This window comes from Perna viridis, chromosome 10, assembly GCF_037379345.1.
Source record: "Perna viridis isolate PV_CMFRI_1.1 ecotype Kerala chromosome 10, ASM3737934v1, whole genome shotgun sequence".
Classification (NCBI taxonomy): domain Eukaryota; kingdom Metazoa; phylum Mollusca; class Bivalvia; order Mytilida; family Mytilidae; genus Perna; species Perna viridis.
Genome location: NC_142454.1, coordinates 3,774,624 through 3,794,111, shown reverse-complemented (window position 1 = coordinate 3,794,111; position 19,488 = coordinate 3,774,624). Strand labels below are relative to the sequence as shown.

Here is a 19,488-nt window from a genome sequence, read left to right as displayed (position 1 = left end):
AATTTATATATATACTTCACTTTATTTATTCAGCATATCAAAATAATATACATCTGTTTACCTGAGGAAAAATAAACTTTAATCATCTTTCAAGGACATGTGACAATTTAATTTTCTCGCCTTCAATTAACTGCTATTGGTCCATTAATAACAATCTTGATCCAGACTTTAATTCTTCTTTTCATAACATTTCAATAAATTTTAATTGCAAGTCTGTTGTTATAGAATTTAAAATTTCCAAAAGTATCTATAATTTAAATAATATCTTATGAGATATAATTATTTTATTCAAAACAGAATTACCCTTTTAGTTATTATGAAATTGTAAGGTCACAACTTCTGATTCCCCAAAAAAATCTTTTCTTAAAGGAGATGTTTTCATATTTAAAAAATAATTAGGGGAAAGGAATGAAACACTTAAAATTGACCTTTCTAAAAACAGAAAGGGATTTATTTCTTCATGACCAGAGAATGCAATCATTATCTAATTAGCATACCATAAGAATACATGATATGAAGGATTAAACTACCAGGTATTTTGTGATTTGGTAGTTATGCAGGTGGAGTTTCCAAATCATATTCTTAACCCATCATAAGGTATTAATATCTGACACCAATGTGGGCTCAATCCCAGCAAAGTGTCAAATCATGTTTTAGAGGACCAATAATAGATTTAGGGTTTCTCCAATTTTCAATGGGAAAACAGACCAGTTCTTAAAATAAGTAGTGGTTCAAATTCCAGGACACTGAATTTCTTAACTACAAACTTTGAAAATTTATTTACCGGATTCTTGGACCTTCATCCCTTTTTATTGACAGTTTACTGCAGACTTTTGATTTTCCCCATGTGTACCATTATGGTTTGAAACTTGGAAAAGAAGTTTCAGAACATTGCATTCTAGAAAGTGAACCCCTGTAGACACCCTAACAATACCAGTTTCATTGGTAAACAAGCAAGTAAATGTACAGTGGTCTGTTTTGTTGCCTGAAATTGGATTTAGACACATCATGGTAATTAGTGGTAAACACATGGTAGCTCTCCTACCTGTGTTATGTTCTCTTAGGAAGTCCCCACGAACTAATCCTCCCACCAAAAAAATAACTAGCAAATCAAAATCACATGGCAATACATGTAATGGTTACACTTGAATATTGAAATACCTAAAAAGATTGGTGAGAATGCCAATTTAACACACCCATCATATCCCTAGCTATTACGAGTTCTTCTCAATTTAACATACCCATCATATCCCCGACTATTATGAGTTATTCTCAATTTAACATACCCATCATATCCCCGGCTATTATGAGTTATTCTCAATTAAACATACCCATCATATCCCCAGCTATTACGAGTTCTTCTCAAAAGTGATTCCAGTAAGGATGGTGTGCTACTTCTAAATCTCTGTTGTGATAAACTTGGACTAGGACTACGGGGAGTCTGTGGGCCCAGTCCTGGACTACGAGGACTTTGAGGACCTGCACTAGGACTTCTAGCCCTTGGACTAGAAGGGATTGTTGACTGACTGCGACGTGGTGTTCCAGTGCTCTCACTACGATGGAGAGAATGGGACGTCAAGCTGTTCCGACTAGATGACTTGATCAATATATTACTAGGCCTAGGTTTAGGCTTCCGATGAGTGCCGATGTGTAATTCTAAATCACCATTCATATTGTTTTTGACAGCAGGACTACGAGGTGTCAATATCGGCCTATCCATAGCCTACAGTCACAACTGAATTTATATATGCATTTTATATTCCAAACTTACTATACATGGACCAAAAATCTTTTCTCCTAAATATATCCACAAAATTAAATGGTATTTAGAAAAGGTTTCATCATGCATTTTCCACAAACACATATTTCACTTCCATCATATTTTTTCCTTTCAATATATGTTCTTTTATCACAATCAAACATGAGATAGTATAAACTATTGGTATAATGTCCACTAATGTACATGTATTTTCCCAAAGTCAGAACACATTAATGTGATGTACACATATAACTGATCATTTTATCTGCTATTAACAATAAATAAAGCTATAAATGTAAAGAAAACATATATTTGTGTATGGAATCAAGACCATTTAACATCCTACGCTTGTCTTCCCATCAAAAGGCACCACACATAGACCTTGTATAACTGTCTATCATTTTTCTTTTAAAACTATTTAAATTTTTAAAACGTCCCTAGATCTTATTGTAATCCTCTTAAAATATTACAGTTATATCAGAATTTGTAACACTATAAATTGAAAGAACTAAATTAAATCCATGGGATATACACTATGAAACAAGGAGCTTCAAATTGTCAGATGAAATTCCAACACGCTTACCCAAGGCAATACATAAAACCATGTCAAAATTTTTAACTACATATACCAGCTATGCAAGACTTAGGAAAACAGAGCAATTATCTTATTATGTACATTATATTTTAAAATTTTAATTATTTTTAAAAACTCCATACATGAATGGTTCAATGGTTATAACTAGAAAACTAACATACATGAAACACATTTAAAACTATCATGTCCTTTGTCCTGCTTTTCCCATACACAATAATCCTATTAAAGAATAAATATAGGAATATTGTCTTTTGACAAAAGTTGTCAGCATAAATTAGCCCCCAGGAAGATCTGAAAGTCTTGGTATGACTGTCTTAAGCTGTCATTTTCTACCTACATATTTTCTAAATGGCTATGCATATGGTTATGATAACACAAGATTTTTGCAATGTTTTCATTGAAATTATGCAACTGAGCAGCAAATGCAATAAATAAGTGTCAAATTTCAGATTAGGACAAAAAATCTCTATCTTCTCAAAATCCATGCAATCTGAATTACTTCCCTATACATCAGAACTTTAGAAATAAAATGATAATTTTTCTAATGATTAATGAGTTTCACTGAGTATCAATAAAATGCATTGGTATAATTTTAATCTAATAAGGAGTCATGTCTCAAACGACGAGACATTTAGTAAAAACTTACCATCCAAAGTAAAATGAACAAGAAGACCACCATGACACAACCTTGTTCTGCACCAAACAATGCAATTTTTTTCAAAGGAAGCTCACACCACAATGAAGGCCCTGTGGCCAAACCTTCAAAATGCAAAGCCAATATTTCAAAGTCTAAACAACAGAAAATCATCTAAAAAAAGACCAAGTAAGGCCATATCCCTGATCAAATCCTAGTTTGAACTCAATCAGAAAATTTAAGACATCTAGAGCTTAAAACAAACCATAATCTCAAACTATTTCCAGAAAAGAACAAGATAAATGTATGAAGCAGAACAATTGTAGAACAGCCAGAAGCAACCAAACCATAGCCTATACCTGTAGGAGACTTTAGAAATGACAACTGGCCATACATCTAATCAAATCAAAATTCTAGCTGGAACAATAGGTCATCTAAAGCTTAAAACAATCCAAATATCAAGTCATCAAACCAATTACAGAAATGGACCAGATAACTGTATGGTGCAAAAACATAGAAAGACAGCCAGACTGATGAAAGCCACCAACTATAGCCTCATCACCTTTACCTTATAAATGTGATGGTGCAAAATAAAAATCTCTCAATACAAAATTCAGGAGCATAAAATTACACCACTAAACAAAGCTGAATTTTACTAGCGGGTGGTTCTTGTTTCTACATTAATTTCATAAACAAAGGATCAGATAATAAGATTTCTGCATAAAACATCCATTTCTTAAATATCCACATCTTATATGATTTAAATCCATTACAATATGCATGCCTGTAGCAATCAGAAAATCTTTTTATTTCCCTGTATTAAAACATTCTTGACATACCTTAGACCAAACAGTAGAATTACATGATGGTTCAACTATCAAATTTTATCTTAATTTGGCCCCAAATTAACCTTAATCTATTGATAAATGGTGTTTTAAAATCTGTTTTCTTCATTTTATATCTGACCTTCCAGAGACATCAAGGATTGTAGGTAACAATAAAATGAAAACTGGCCAATTTATTCTGGACATCCCCCAGAGTCTCATTCACATATGATCATTTTCCACTTAGAGGGAATTCTGTAACTCAACTGACTGATAGATTTATTTGTTCAGTTAAAATGCTTTTATAAAATGGAGACCAGTTAAAAATGCCAATTACAAGTGTAAGACAGCTGACACCTCTCCAAAAAAAAAGGTGGTTCATGCACTTGGAAACAAATTATAATCATTATCTTTTTACAGTTTTTCATAGCTCCAAATTGCATCAAAATTTCAAGGTTTAAAACTTTCATACACCTGCTCTAGTTGAACTTAGCTAGCCAAAAAGGTGCATTTCAGAAATAGATACAGAGTGGGTAGTGTCCCAGGACATTTTTAGCTTATTTTTGCTTAAATTCGTCTCCAAATTATTTGAAATTTTGAACAAAAGAGGGGTTCTAAACCACAGAACAACCCCCTTGGATCCACCACTGTCAAGGGTTACAATTCATTGGAACATACCTTATCTAGTAAAGTTAGATCTTACCCATCAAGATCAATATGTCTTACCAGCAATTACTGAAGCAGTTTATGTTTATAAGAGGAAACAACTGAAATACATGTATAGCCTTGTTCAATGCTGAGCTGTACTACTGGCAGAGAAAGCTGAATAAAGATTTTTAAAGACTTTTCAACAAAAAGATAGCAATAACATGCTCAAATGAAGATTGCTTATCTTTTTAATCTCTAGCAGCAAGAGAATATATTTATTTTGAACCATAAATGAAAGAAATGTGAAGTTTCTAATTTTCTAGCTGATATTTCTGTTTAAATAATGTTCTTTTGAAAACAAAAAGACTGGAACTGTTTGTTAGATATATTAACAAGATCATACAAATAAAATTCTTCAAATAAAAACAGTTGTCTCTAAAACACTTCAAGGCTTTACAACCACAACAAACCTATACTTTTTAACTGCATAAATAATTAACCACTTGTGACCTACTTAAGTCACAATAAGATACAATAATTCATGTCAATGGCAAAATTTACTTATGCCCTTGTCATTGGGATTATCATATGGCACTGATTAATTCTCTCCTTGCCCAAATTGTTTAAACTGTTCAAAGGTAGACAACTCAAAAAGAACAGTGCATACTAATGGTTCAGTGCTGTAAAAGGCTCTACAAATGAATATGAACTTTCTGTTAGAGAGTGAACTTTCTATATATTTTTGTTTTTGAGTTTTCTTCATGAAAAAATGTCAATATGAAAATATGCGAAAATATGATGCTACAATATCAAAATCACATTGTATAAAAAATTGCTCTTCCTAGTATTTTTTAATCCACAACAATCCTTTTATCTTGGATCCTTTCTGAGAGAATCAAAATCTTTTTTAAACAGATAAACAAATTTCACAATACAATAACAAAATTAACTCATAAAAAAATCATGTCAAAATAAATTCAGCATAGGTTTATATTAAACATTAATTTTCATGTTCTTTGATTTTCTACATTTACTCTAAAGCCCCTCTAAATGTTATAACAGTACAAATGACAGTTACTCTTGTAAATTCTCATCAAACTACATATTTTTAGTCTTTCAAGCCAGGGAAATATTTGTTAGGTAGCCATATGTTATCATTGAGAGAACAAATGTTATCATCACATCAATTCATCACAATATGCTACACCCTTGAGACTATTGATTCAGAGCTGAATCTATACATGACCTGACTATGGTATTGGTGATTTTTAATATAATTATTTCAGATGTTTCTGATGAATAGATAAAAGTTACCTAGTTACAATGTATTAGAGACAATCTATACCTTCCAGTCTGGTGGAATTACACCATAAAAATGATATAATCCTATTGGCTTCCTTGGTGACAAAGACAACAATTTCAGGAAAAATCTTCAGAATGAAACATGAAATTGACACAGGTTAATTACTAAGATACTAATATAAGCACTTTTTCTGTGAGCAATTTCTAATTAAGACTTGACAATATTAGCTACTTGGTAACAAAAGATGACAAAGTCATGTTAACTGATAAATGTCACATATTAATCCATGTAATCATACTGCTATCTTGATACAAGCCTAGTACATGTACTGTCAAAGAAAATGAATAATGATATTCATTTAGGCACCCAATAATGGTAAATTATCCCTTCTAACAATTCATTTTATCTAAAAAATTAATGGTTAACTTCCTGCCTTGATTCAATAGAGAACATTTATAATAGTTTTAAATAGCTCCTAGGATACTAATGGTAAATGTTTAAAATTATTATCTTTCTGATAATTTTTCCATTACCTGGAGTATGTTTAATAAATGAAAGAGCAAATTCACTCATTAAATGAGAATTCTTAAATAACCTCTTAACAATATAAAGTCTTTTTATTAAGTGATTTTCTTCATTTTATCAATTAAGGTGAACAATTTCGTATCACAAAAATATTTTGTATCTGATCTTAATAATTTACTATTAGGGTGACTAGTTAATACCATAGGCACTGCTTACTGTGAAAGTTAATCATTGTTTGTGGGGTACCAATTTTCATGGTTTTCACTGGCCTGACAATCAATTTAGTTGCCAATGAAAAGGAAATGTTTCACTCATTTGTACGACGGACGATGAACGTGTTTAACCCAAGAATTCAAGAATCTACATACTGACTTTTCTTCCCTAACCCACAATAATTGATATCCATGAATGAAAGTACTTTCACAGTATTAAATATTTAAAATTTCGAAGATACATACTGTACATGTGTACAATTTCATAAAGCACACAGTGAAATATATACCAGAGTATGCAATTCTTACAATTCACACAGTTTTTCGATCTGAAGATTATACTATTAAACATTATATACATGTAAATGTACCATATTACATGGGTAAAGATGTTATCAATTCAAACTCTTTTCTTAACTTTTCATCTCAAAAACATATGAATGGCATTAATATTACATAAAGATTAAAAATCCGTCACTTCATGTACTAGTATCTAATGTAGTATCATTATAAAATTGTATCACATGATTCAAATTTGTTTCTGTTTTGTAATAACTCAAAGTAGTACTGACTGAACTTAATTTCACATATCATTTCAAAAATTGTTTTCGTTTTAATGGGAAAGCACTCCAGCTAATCAACATGCAATTTATCATAAAACTGATGATTTTGTAAACACCTGGAATTGGCCTACACTAAGACAACCTACCTTAATTCTATTCTAGCTTTCAATACATCCCATGGGTCAATATCCTTGAAAATATCCATTGTTTCCTTCCCCTAGAACTTAAACACCCATTTTAGCAACAAAACTATTTAATGTCATTTTCCTATATCTAGTATGAGAAAATGACGCTGCGCTACACAGAGCATTGCCTTCAATCTTTAAAAGTCATATTAATTCATATTCAAATCATGTTTTCAATTGAACTTTTTCAATAGTATCAAGTCTCCACTCACGAGAAAATTATAGTTGTTCACCGTCGCTTGGTATTCAGCATATATAAAGAAAATCTCAATTCGAATTCAATTTGATTTTTTTCGTCTTGTAAGGGTACAATAGAGTCTAGGTTGTCGTTGATTACCTTTCAATATCATATTGATTTGTCTTGATCCATCATTACTTAGTGAAAGTATTAACATTTCCCAAAAGACATTAGAAGACAGGTAAATTAGAGTTATCTCCCTTATTTATCCAAGCCCATTAAACCACTTTACCATTAATTGTGATCACGTCTACAATGGGAATGTTTCAATCCAATGATTAAGTGATCACAGCTTCAAAGTGAAATGTTTCAGTTGCATGGGTAGTTCCAATTTATTTTTCCAAATGCAAAGAAATTTAAAAATCGATTCGACAGTTTTAAACCAAGATAATATCACAGAAACTGCATCCTAATATAAAACATTTTTACCTAGATACCATTGAAATACTTTTAAGAAATAGAGGCATCACTGTCATTCAGCAATGAATATATATCTGGGTTCTCTATGAAGTACAAAGAACTATAAATTTACCTTATATGTACCTGTAGTTGATATGTATGACAATTTATGACATTGTACTTACTTAAGAGTACCAATAAATAGCTGTGTAGTTAACACTTTACACATGCTTAGTTAATGAAAGTCTATCTTAAAGGACAAACTTAAGATTTTTGTCCAATTAATTATTTAAAAGATTGATATTACAGTTCACATAATTTATTTAGTAGTGTCTTTTCCATACCTTCTTCTACTCAACCTTATATAAAACCAATTCAAGTATAAAATGACATGAAAATAAAAACAGCCAAGTATTGGAAAATTCATCAAGGCATGATATAGCTGTTTCACTACTGAGAAAAGGAAATCCTTTGGTGTACAGTAATTCATCAAGGAACAATAAAGCTATTAGCTGCATCTCAAATACACAATAATTTGGTTTTTCTAAAAAGGGGGTGACCAACAAAATATCTCATCAAGGTTCTTTGATTCTTTAAAGAAAAAGGAGACTTTGGAAATAAAACAAATACAGTTTGGGAATCTTAATTTTATAGTTTGGTGAAAAGAATTTTTAGTTCTTGGAAATCAGAATTCCATTTGGTAACATAGCTTTTCAACTGAATGTTTGCATTTCATTTCAACTTGTTGATTTGGAAGAAGTTTTATAACCAGTGAAATACAAATTCAACTTATTTTCACAAAAGATTACTTTTCACAAACTTCAAGAGCAAGAAATTAATGAAGAAATTAATGTGAAAATTGACTGCCACATATTACTTCATCTATTATAGAACACATAGTATACAGACTGTAATTTGCAAAAAATATAGCAGTGAAATTGAACTGATATCCTGAAATCATCCATGAAAATAAGTTTGTTTACAGTATATACATGTACCTCTAAACTTTGTGGCAGCATGTGTAACTTACCTCCAGATAGTTAATGTGATAGTTCTATACATGTTCTTTCACATTTTGTGGCATGTGTAACTTACCTCCAGATAGTCAAGGTGATAGTTCTATACATGTATCTTCACATTTTTTGGCATGTGTAACTTACCTCCAGATAGTTAATGTGGCTCTTCTATACATGTACCTTCACATTTTTTGGCATGTGTAACTTTGCTCCATCAGCATGGTATATCCATCAGCCCCATGGAAACTGATTTATTCAACGGGTCATAGTTTTCCTTTCCTCGTTTGTCTACCCCAGACTTGACTTTTTATGAGCAACTCGGCGGGTGTTTCTAGAAAAGCAGAGGACGCTTACCCTACCGGTGCACCTGGTCCATGCTCCCAGTTTTTAGTGGAGTCCAAGTTGCTCATTTGCTTTTGTTACTTTGTATGTATGATTTTAGTTACTTTATGTTCTTTGTTGTGTATGTCTGTTTTCCATGTCTGGTCTTTGTCCCTGGATTACATTCTTTTGATTACCGCTATAACCTTGGTTCCCTTGATTACTCCTCCAGATAAAGTTTTCCTACATGAATCTTCACATTTTTTGGTGTTATCTCCAGATGTTCTTCACAATTTTTGGTGAGAGAAACTTACCAGTACCTCCAGACAGTTAAGATGACTGCTCTATAGATGCATTTTCACATTTATTGGCCTGTGTAACTGGTATCCAGAGAGTGTGACTGTTCTATACATGTACCCTTACAAATTTTGATGTGTGTAACTTACCTCCATATAGTTAAGGTGACTGTTCTGAATGCTCCTTTGATCAGTTCGACAGCCTCTATTTGGGAAACACATCTAATACCGTTAACACCAAGGAGATAGTCTCCTACTTGTAACAGGCCAGACTGATCAGCTTTTCCACCCTCTGCAATCTATAATAACAAATTAAGTAGAATATAAAATTATAGTGACAATTTCAGGTGTTACCATCACCATTACCAGAGATGCCAATCTGTTTGCACAAAAAAAAAATTGTAAGTTTGAAAGTTTTGACAAAGTAACAATAAAAAAAAACATTGTGACATCACTATATTTACAATCAATTTAATACTTCCAATGCTTTTGACATTAGCCACAGTATTTTAGACAAAAAAATTTTTTATTAGTAAACAATTTAAATTAAAGGAGAAAGCAATTAAGGCTCTCATTGGCCTAAATTAAACTGAAAGTTAATCAGAAAGTGTTGAAAGATTTAATCATGAATTTGGAGACTTGAATCCATCACAAATAAGAGAATATGAAACTTCTGATAATTCTTGCATTAAAAGGACAAAACAGTTGCTAGAAGTTTACCAATTCTGATACTGTATTCTGTCAATTTTGTACTTTTTTGTCACTTTCTGGTCATATTTTTGGCAGGGAAATGGTGTCCACATCCAAGACACAACTTCATATTTAGTGAATATATTCATTATCACATAGTTTATCATACGTGAAAATGTAAAGTTGTTTCTTGGGTGTGAATTTACAATTCTAAGCAGTTTTGTTAAATGACATTTAATCGTGATATTTTGACATTATTACAATGAAATAATGCTTTTTCCTTATATTTATTTATATATAAAATGAACTTTCTTTGTGTTACAATAACAAACTAGATTTTTTCAGGCAATAAACATAACCTAATGCCCCAACACCTTTCTTAATTCTTAAATTAAAGACTGGTCATGTGACAATTTTTTTTATAGAGACAGGAAAATTTTCTTTAGTTTTGTAAAATCTTTTAATTTTACATAATTTTAAAAGTATGAATACAATCTTAGGAAGCAGTAAAGAGTTTAAAAGAAAAAAATAGATGAATTTATTCAAAATGGATAGAGAAATTCGGCACTAAAAATCATGAATTTTTCATGTATTGTAAACATTATAAAGGAACAAATTTCAAACATGATTTTTATTTTACTGAATTTTTGAAAAGTGAAAAGAATTATCTGAAGCAGCATGCTTGGTTGGTGTACCTAAGAATTAATTTGGAAAATTCATTCACAAATGACCAAGTCCGGCAATGATGTGGTGTCTACCACATTGCAACATACATGTACATCAATATATCACATAATAACAATCCTGTCTACCACGAAAATCCTTGCTGAATTTAATAAGGAAGAGTATGTAGTGATTCAAAACAGGTAATCCTGCTATGCTAACAAATGTATGAAAACACATATTTTCACTAAAAAAAACAAGTTTCATGAATACTCATTCTTGCTTCTCAAGTTTACCTTTTTTTAAGAAGGTGTCTTTGTAAGAATCATGCAAAATCTGAAATATATGATACACCCCAAAAAAGGCTACATATTTTTATTTTTGTAATTAAGTTGTTTTATGGGTCTATACTATGAAATGTGTAATTATTCATTCCAATCTGCCTGCTCTTAGGAGATAATCAACATTGAAAATCCAATAGATTCTACTGTATTTGAGTGTCATTTACAGAGTTATCTCCCTTAATTTTGAAATCTACAGTGCATTCTATATAATTTTTATCTCCTAAGAACACAGGTTATGTGAAAAATTGAATGTTTATTTCTGTTTACTTTGGCAATTCAAACATAATATCAAAAATCAAAACATGTAGGCTTTTAACCCATGAATTACATTTTGCATGATTCTTAGCTGAAGTGCTACTTAACTTATTAATCATTAATTAAAACAGGATCTACTCTACAAACAAAAAACAATCAAGAGATTCAATTCTTATAAAATGTAATCTACCCAAACTATAAATTGGTGAGGATCAAATATTCTCAACTTAAGAGTACATGTAATACAGTCAGAAGAAAATAAAATATCATATCAGCCTTTTTATTTAACATACAAAGGGGAATAACTCTAATTAAACTAAACACAACATTTGTTAGCAGTTTCCAATATTGTGTATGTAACCAAACAAAGGTCTCTGGGTGTTCATTACAAATTTGTGATAAACAAATCAAACCAAATAAAAGGAAATAAATTTGCTTCAAATTCATATTTTCTTTTAATACATATAATACATTGAATTTTGAATTTGTTTACTTAGAGAATCCTAACAACTTATAGAAATTTAAATTTCTTTTCATCCAATTCTCATAGATTTCAATTATATAATTTATAATACATTTTATTGCTTTATTCCTAAACAGAAACGTGTCAAGCGACAAAAGTTGTCTGGTGAAGTTTAAAACCATATTACTCATTTCCTGTCACCGCAAGGATTTACGTATACACAACATTCAACTAATCCAAGTCCCACTATACATTGTAATGTCAACACAACTGATAAACTGGTTTAATATAGAAAGTTGAATTGAAAGCATAATACCAACTGAGTGTCTATCTTTTATTTGTGCTTACAATTAAAGCCAGTATGATTTTGACACAAATCTCCTTACTTGGAGTCAAGCGAAGTATTTAAAGAGAACTAAGTTTGTTGTTCTATGCCTAATGTGGCCTCAGGATGACCTTTAATTCAAAGGGGAAAAAAATATCAATAAACCTAAGACCTTACATGTACAACCAAAAGCAATTGCTCATAGTCTCAAGAACAGTCAAATGAATTAATTATTACATAAACGTCATCTTGTATATAAAATAGTGGTAATACTGCACATGACTGTACCTCCCTTTCAAATTTAAGACCTGAGTTCCATAATTCATTCATTCATTCATATCTTTATTTCCTCTATAACAGAGATTCAAAACATGAAGGAAATAGAAATGTATAATTTTAAGGACAGTCTAACAGACAATCTGAAGAATATCATAAAATGGGTATATAAATTATGTTTTTAAAGTAATTACTTAATCATATTATGTACTTCAATTCAGTCATTAGTATCAGACATATCAGGTACATTGGGTCAAAATTCCAGATTTTTAAGAGAGAATAGATATTCCTTTTCTGTGTCAATATTGCACTTCATTTGAAATTAAATTTGTTTCCTGACTGAACCATAAAATTTAAATAGACAAACAACAATTACTTCACATTAACTTATTATTTACCAGTAATCATTTCTGCACTTAAGTCAAAATTATTGAACACATACAAGTAATGGACATCATTTCATAATATATTTTATAACTATAAAACTTCACTTTGCAAAAAACATGGTACACCTAGATACAAATATATAGTTCTTGGTAGAGATTCCTCATACTTTGTAAGAAATAATTCCAAATTATCTTCCAAATATACAGAGAAAGATGTTTACAAAATGCTGGAATTTTTAATCGACAACATATTTGTCCAGTGTGGTGGACGTGTTTTTCAACAAACGGTCGGCATTCGAACAAATTGTGCTCCTTTACTTGCTGACCTCTTCCTTCACTCTTATGAGGCTGACTTTATAGCTGATCTGATCAGAAAGAAAGAATATCGTTTGGCTAGATCCTTCAATCTCAGTTTCCGCTATATAGATGATGTATTATCGTTAAACAATCCTAATTTCGGGGATTTGATACATCGCATATACCCAAAAGAACTTGAGATAAAGGATACTACAGACACTGTGAAGTCAGCCTCATATCTTGACCTACACTTAGAAATCGACGGTAAAGGAAAACTATTGACCAAACTTTATGACAAACGTGATGACTTTTCATTCAGAATTGTCAACTTTCCTTTCATCTGTGGCAACATCCCTTCAGCTCCTGCGTATGGAGTGTTCATATCACAACTCATACGTTATGCCAGAGCTTGCTGAAACTATGCAGACTTTTGTATCGCGCTAGAACTCTAACAAATAGGCTTCTGGAACAGGGTTAGGTTGCTACAAGATTGAAGTCATCACTACAGAAGTTTTATGGTCGTCATCATGAACTCATGGATCGTTATGGTGTATCCATCAGCACCATAAAAACTGATTTATTCAACGGGTCATAGTTTTCCTTTTGTCGTTTGTCTACCCCGGACTTGACTTTTTATGAGCAACTCAGCGGGTGTTTCTAGAAAAGCAGAGGACACTTACCCTACCAGTGCACCTGGTCCATGCTCCCAGTTTTTAGTGGAGTCCGGATTGCTCATTTGTATGTATTATTTTAGTTACTTTCTGTTCTTTGTTATGTATGTCTGTTTTCCATGTCTGGTCTTTGTCCCTGGATTACATTCTTTTGATTACAGCTATAACCTTGGTTCCCTTGATTACTCTTTGCAAACACAATGCATTATACAAAATGATCATTAACTTTTAAGAAATAGGTTTAGACATAGCACAATAATATGGAAGAAATTCAGAAGGTTGTCTCCCTTTTAACAACATGTAAATGTTTCAATAAAGTCATCTCTCTCTGAAGGTCAACAATTACAAACACAGTTAATTTACAGTAATGATATAAAGCATAGTAAAATAGATTGTTTTTCATATTTCCTTATTCTAAGTCATGTTCATTTGTAAACTTGCAGCCTTACTCAATAAAGTTTACTTTAACAGCAATTTTTTTAATTATTTAGTTACATGTATTTACTAAACACTGTACATTGTACTTCAATGTTTAATTTCTAAGGATTCATATCTCCCAATTGAATTGGAAAGGTCAGGATGTATATTGGAAAATCTAATCAAGAGTTCTAAAAACGGTCGATCAGATACAAAAAACTGAATACATTGTACATGAAAAATGACATTGCAAAAGTGAGAAAAATAAATATACAGGAGTATATACATTGATTTTATACTGATTCAAAGTCAAACATTTGTTACTCTATCTACAAAAACCTGCAGACTTTGTAGAAAAAGTTTTTATTTCTATGACAGACAACTGAACTTAATCCTAAACGTTATCTCTAACTAGACCACCAATGCGGTGGATTTTTATAATGACATTTTGCATTTTTGGTATTCTTGATCTGAAAACCTTGTCAGTGAGGTGAATCTTCTAATGAACATTACATAAGACACCTGCCACTTTTTCTAATACATTGTACCTATAATTCTTTAAAGTAAAAGGGTGTGTAAAAAACAAATGTATGTTTCATTTTGTCTGTTGTTTTAGATCCATAGTCTGTGCCAAAATTTTTATAGCTGTAAGCAAGATCCATAACTTACAATTTTTTACCTTAATCAGTAAACAAATTCATCTGAATTTTTACTTGCGAACATCATGCAATTTGGCAAAAGGTTTAAGCTGCTAAAGGCACAGACTAGGATTTTGAATCTGTGAATGTGTAAACTGATCATCTTTTCTTCCTGTTCTGCACCACTCTGGGAATCATATTAAAGACTAGAGTTTTCCCATAGGTGACTATAAGAGTTTTTATATTTTTATAACAAGACTCGTACATCATTGGCTTATTAATTCCTCAGTAAAATTTGTTTGTCTTTTGTTTCACTAATCAAAGATGTAAAATAGGAAACAAACTTATAGAAAGGATCTGAAGTTCATAATTTAACAAATGCATGGAAACACGATTAAAAGAAAGCATTCAAACACATCAAAATTACCAGTTTTTATTAATTTCTCACCCTTTTTTTTTATAAAAAGTATATTTTTACTGGAGGACTAGTACATTTCAATATGTTAAAAAGCTGTATCACCATAAAGATGAAATATAATATATGATACTAACAGGAACAATATCAAATTACCAAAAACATTTACAATAGTGCATTCTAAATCTTGTGACAAGTTGTCATTAACATGCATAAGCTAAATATGAAAATGCAGGCAAACCATATAATTGAGAAACCTTTTCACCAATTTCTAAAGATTTTAAAAAGATGTATAATTTCTACAACAACGTTGGAAACAAAATAATTCCCTTAATAAGTGGAGGTTGTGACGGCTTTAATTCATGCACTTCTCAATAATGTTATCTTTTATAGTCCATTTAACTAACGAATATATGTCCTCACATTGTTAAATGCAAGCCCAAAAATTTATACTTTTAACTGCAGTGAAACTTGACTCACTGGTTAAGAAGTCTTTTACATTTGTATGGAGATTAAAATGTTACCAAGATGAGGGTGAATTGGGAAAGAACACTTAAAAATATGGCAAAAACTTGTAAGTCAAATATTTTAAATTAAACACAAGTTTCATAAAATAGTGCAGTTTTTCTTGTGAAATTGAGGAAAACAACTTAATCAATCAATTAGAGAGAAAAATGTGGGAAACAAAATCCCTTCAAATTAATAATTGGAAGGATGTGATAAAAATCAAAATGAGACATCAATTTAAGCAAATGAGTGAGACTCCCGAAGGCAGATTTTTATATGAATAGGAGTAAGCATACCCTACACATACATGTACCTTTGACACAGGAGTAAGCATACCCTACACAAACATGTACCTTTGACATAGGAGTAAACAAACCCTACACATACATGTACCTTTGACACAGATGAGTAAGCATACCCTACACATACATGTACCTTTACTAGCATTTTTGTTAATCCTGAACATGTAAGAATCAGATTGTGGGTGAAACAGGGTCAGAAACATGGTCAAAAACGGGGTCAGAAACATGGTTGATGAAACATGGTCAGAAACATGGTGGGTGAAACATGGTCAGAAACATGGTGGGTGAAACATGGTCAGAAACAGGGTCAGAAACATGGTGGGTGAAACATGGTCAGAAACAGGGTAAGAAACATGGTGGGTGAAGCATGGTTAGAAACATGGTGGGTGAAACATGGTCAGAAACAGGGTCAGAAACATGGTTGATGAAACATAGTGGGTGAAACATGGTCAGAAACAGGGTCAGAAACCTGGTGTGTGAAACATGGTCAGAAACATGGTGGATGAAACATGGTCAGAAATATGGTGGTTGAAACATGATCAGAAACATGGTGGGTGAAACATGGTCAGAAACATGGTGGGTGAAACATGGTCAGAAACATGGTCAGAAACATGGTGGATGAAACATGGTCAGAAACATAGTGGGTGAAACATGGTCAGAAACATGGTCAGTGAAACATGGTCAGAAACATGGTCAGAAACATGGTGGGTGAAACATGGTCAGAGACATGGTGGGTGAAACATGGTCAGAAACATGGTGGGTGAAATATGGTCAAAAACATGGTCAGAGACATGGTGGATGAAACATGGTCAGAAACATGGTGGGTGAAACATGGTTAGAAACATGGTCAGATACAATTTATTATTGCACAACAAACTCAGTCAAAATATTCAAAGTTCTAACATTTCTTTAAAATTTGTTAGTTTCTGCTAGTTTCTAAAGAAATGAAGTGATCAAATGGGGGTCATTGTGCTACAGAGAGAATTGCTTTGAACAAAACATGTTAGAATAAAAATTGCTATACCAAAAGGACAATATTGGGGAAATCTATGAATAAAGTAATACTGGGAGCACACAACAGAAAGAAAATCAGAAGTACACACAGAAAAGTATACAGAACAAACTTCACTAACTCAGATTGCGGGAAAAGAAGATGGTTGAATTGTCTTAACATGTGATTTGTTATGTGTCATAAAATTTGCATATTTTGAATCATATTTAAAAAGACTCTTGCTATGCTTGTTACCAGTTATGCTGTGAACAAATTAGATATTTTGTCATGACTACAGGCAATGTTACTAACAAATGTATTCTAATACAGATAAAAGGTCATTTATTTGTAATTATAGTAAATCACTTCACATATTTGTTGTTCAAATGATTTACATATGCATTTTACAAGTGTTAAATAAGGAATAACATGACATCAAGACATTTGGGTGAGGAATAAGTTATCATGACTCAAAATAAAATGTATAGGACAATGTCTTCCACAATTAAATGTTACATATACTTCTATACTACAAGTTAACTCATTCATAAAATTAGAATAGGGACAGAAGGTTTAATCCAAACTTCGACTATGAATACCCCATCATAATACTGTCAACAAAAATGATCTTGACCAGGTGGGTTACTTTGGTGGGTGTAACATTTAGTGATGTGTACAAAAAACTTTTTTCGTTTCTGATTTTGGCAGATGATAAGTGGTGCACTAAATACTTCAATCCAGAGTATATATTTTGCAGAATTTATTCGCTGAAATATACCCAATTTAGCATCTCATGAAAACTTCATCTACATTTTTGTATTACCATTTGGCATTTTTATTTCAAATAAAGGTCACGAAGGTGATGTTAACATATATGAATTTTGTTACTTTTTAACATGTTTCAGCAAAACAGCAAATTTTACAAACAAATCAAGAATGTACCCCACGAACAAATATGCTTTAACAGAAGTGTGTGTATATGTATTAAGCAACATTTGCTTACTGAGAATTCATCTTGTCTTTCTGGCTAGATGCTGTGCATGTTTTCTTTAATAAAACTATTATGTGTTAGGAAACTTAATAATTTAACTAGGAGGAAAAGTTAAGAAAACAGATACAAGAAAGCTACAAGCATATTCCTTCTTATAAGAATATTCAGGGGCCAAAATTCACTTTCAAGAGTGGAAGGTCATCATCCTTTCCAAGTTTTCAATCATCGGTCCATTTGAGGAAAACCAAAAGTCCTTATAATGTGTCAATTATAAGGGATAAATGTTCAGTACCAAGATAAATGAAATTCCAAAGGTCCTAGATCAGAAATTGAGGGTCCATAACCTCGGACACCCACTAATTAGATTTACCATTGTTTATCACAATGTAAATAGAAAGAGCAATTATCACTCTAAAATACTTGTATGTTGTTAGGGTACATTTTGTCCCCAGTCTGCTTTTCTAGCAGTGTGTTACCCCATTTATGTTCACAGATGATGATTTAGAATAATTAGATGACTAGACAAATAACATACTTGTGGAGACAATTTTATGTACAAGTAAAATTCAGAAGCATTCACAAGAAACTCACTGAATTATGTGAGGAACACTAACCTCAGGAATGTCTATACATGTAAACCAAACTGTGACATTCTTACCAAACTGTTAGAAAACATGGTGAAATCATAGACTTAAGACTTCTCAAATGAAAATACATACTTGTTACCTACAACTTAGCATGAATGAAATATTTTAAAGGGCTCTTTTGAAACTATTAATGCACTTAAGGGCTTCCCAGATAATATATATGAAATAGAGAGCAAGAATATTGTTTAGTCTGATGAGGTATTGAGAAGCCTTGTATTTTTAAGATCCATGCATACCCGAAATACTAAAGATAATCTTGAGTAACATGAAATTTAGATCCTAAAACTTAAGGAAACAAAGTGGATCATAGCTAAAGATCAATCTAATGAGAGTTTGAAATAACAAATCAACATGAATAAACTTCTAGTGATAACTTAATTGAAAATTCATATAGTGGAAACCACTAGATCTTCCCACACACCTCTCCACTGGTAGAAAAACAGCTTTTTTTACCAAACAGGTGAAGATATCCCCTTTCAGTGTTCTTTTTTTAGTTACATTTTTATATATGCAAAATATATGCATGTAAATGCAGCTTAATTTACATGTATCATATGGATAATCAGTCTTAAATTCAAAAATTATTTAATTACACAAAGACTGTCATAATACTCCTAGTTTATTCTGAAGTATTTGTCTCATAAAATTTCAATTTCAATTTACACTTATTTTTGCACCAAAAGCACTTTTGT

General features: G+C 31.6%; 1 protein-coding gene across 3 annotated transcripts in view; it reads right to left on the bottom strand.

Moving 5' to 3' along the window:
- The window catches only part of LOC148604186 (uncharacterized), a 95,010-nt gene that overhangs the window by 74,101 nt on the left and 1,421 nt on the right, over positions 1–19,488 (bottom strand). The window contains exon 2 of one of the 3 annotated variants that reach the window (XM_088550552.1): positions 9,669–9,817. In XM_088550552.1, coding sequence (XP_088406678.1) covers positions 9,669–9,817 — 149 coding nt within the window. Of the gene's footprint in view, positions 1–1,331; positions 2,312–9,668; positions 9,818–19,488 lie in introns of those variants that run through there. The other 2 variants (XM_088550550.1, XM_088550551.1) reach the window with 2 other exon arrangements.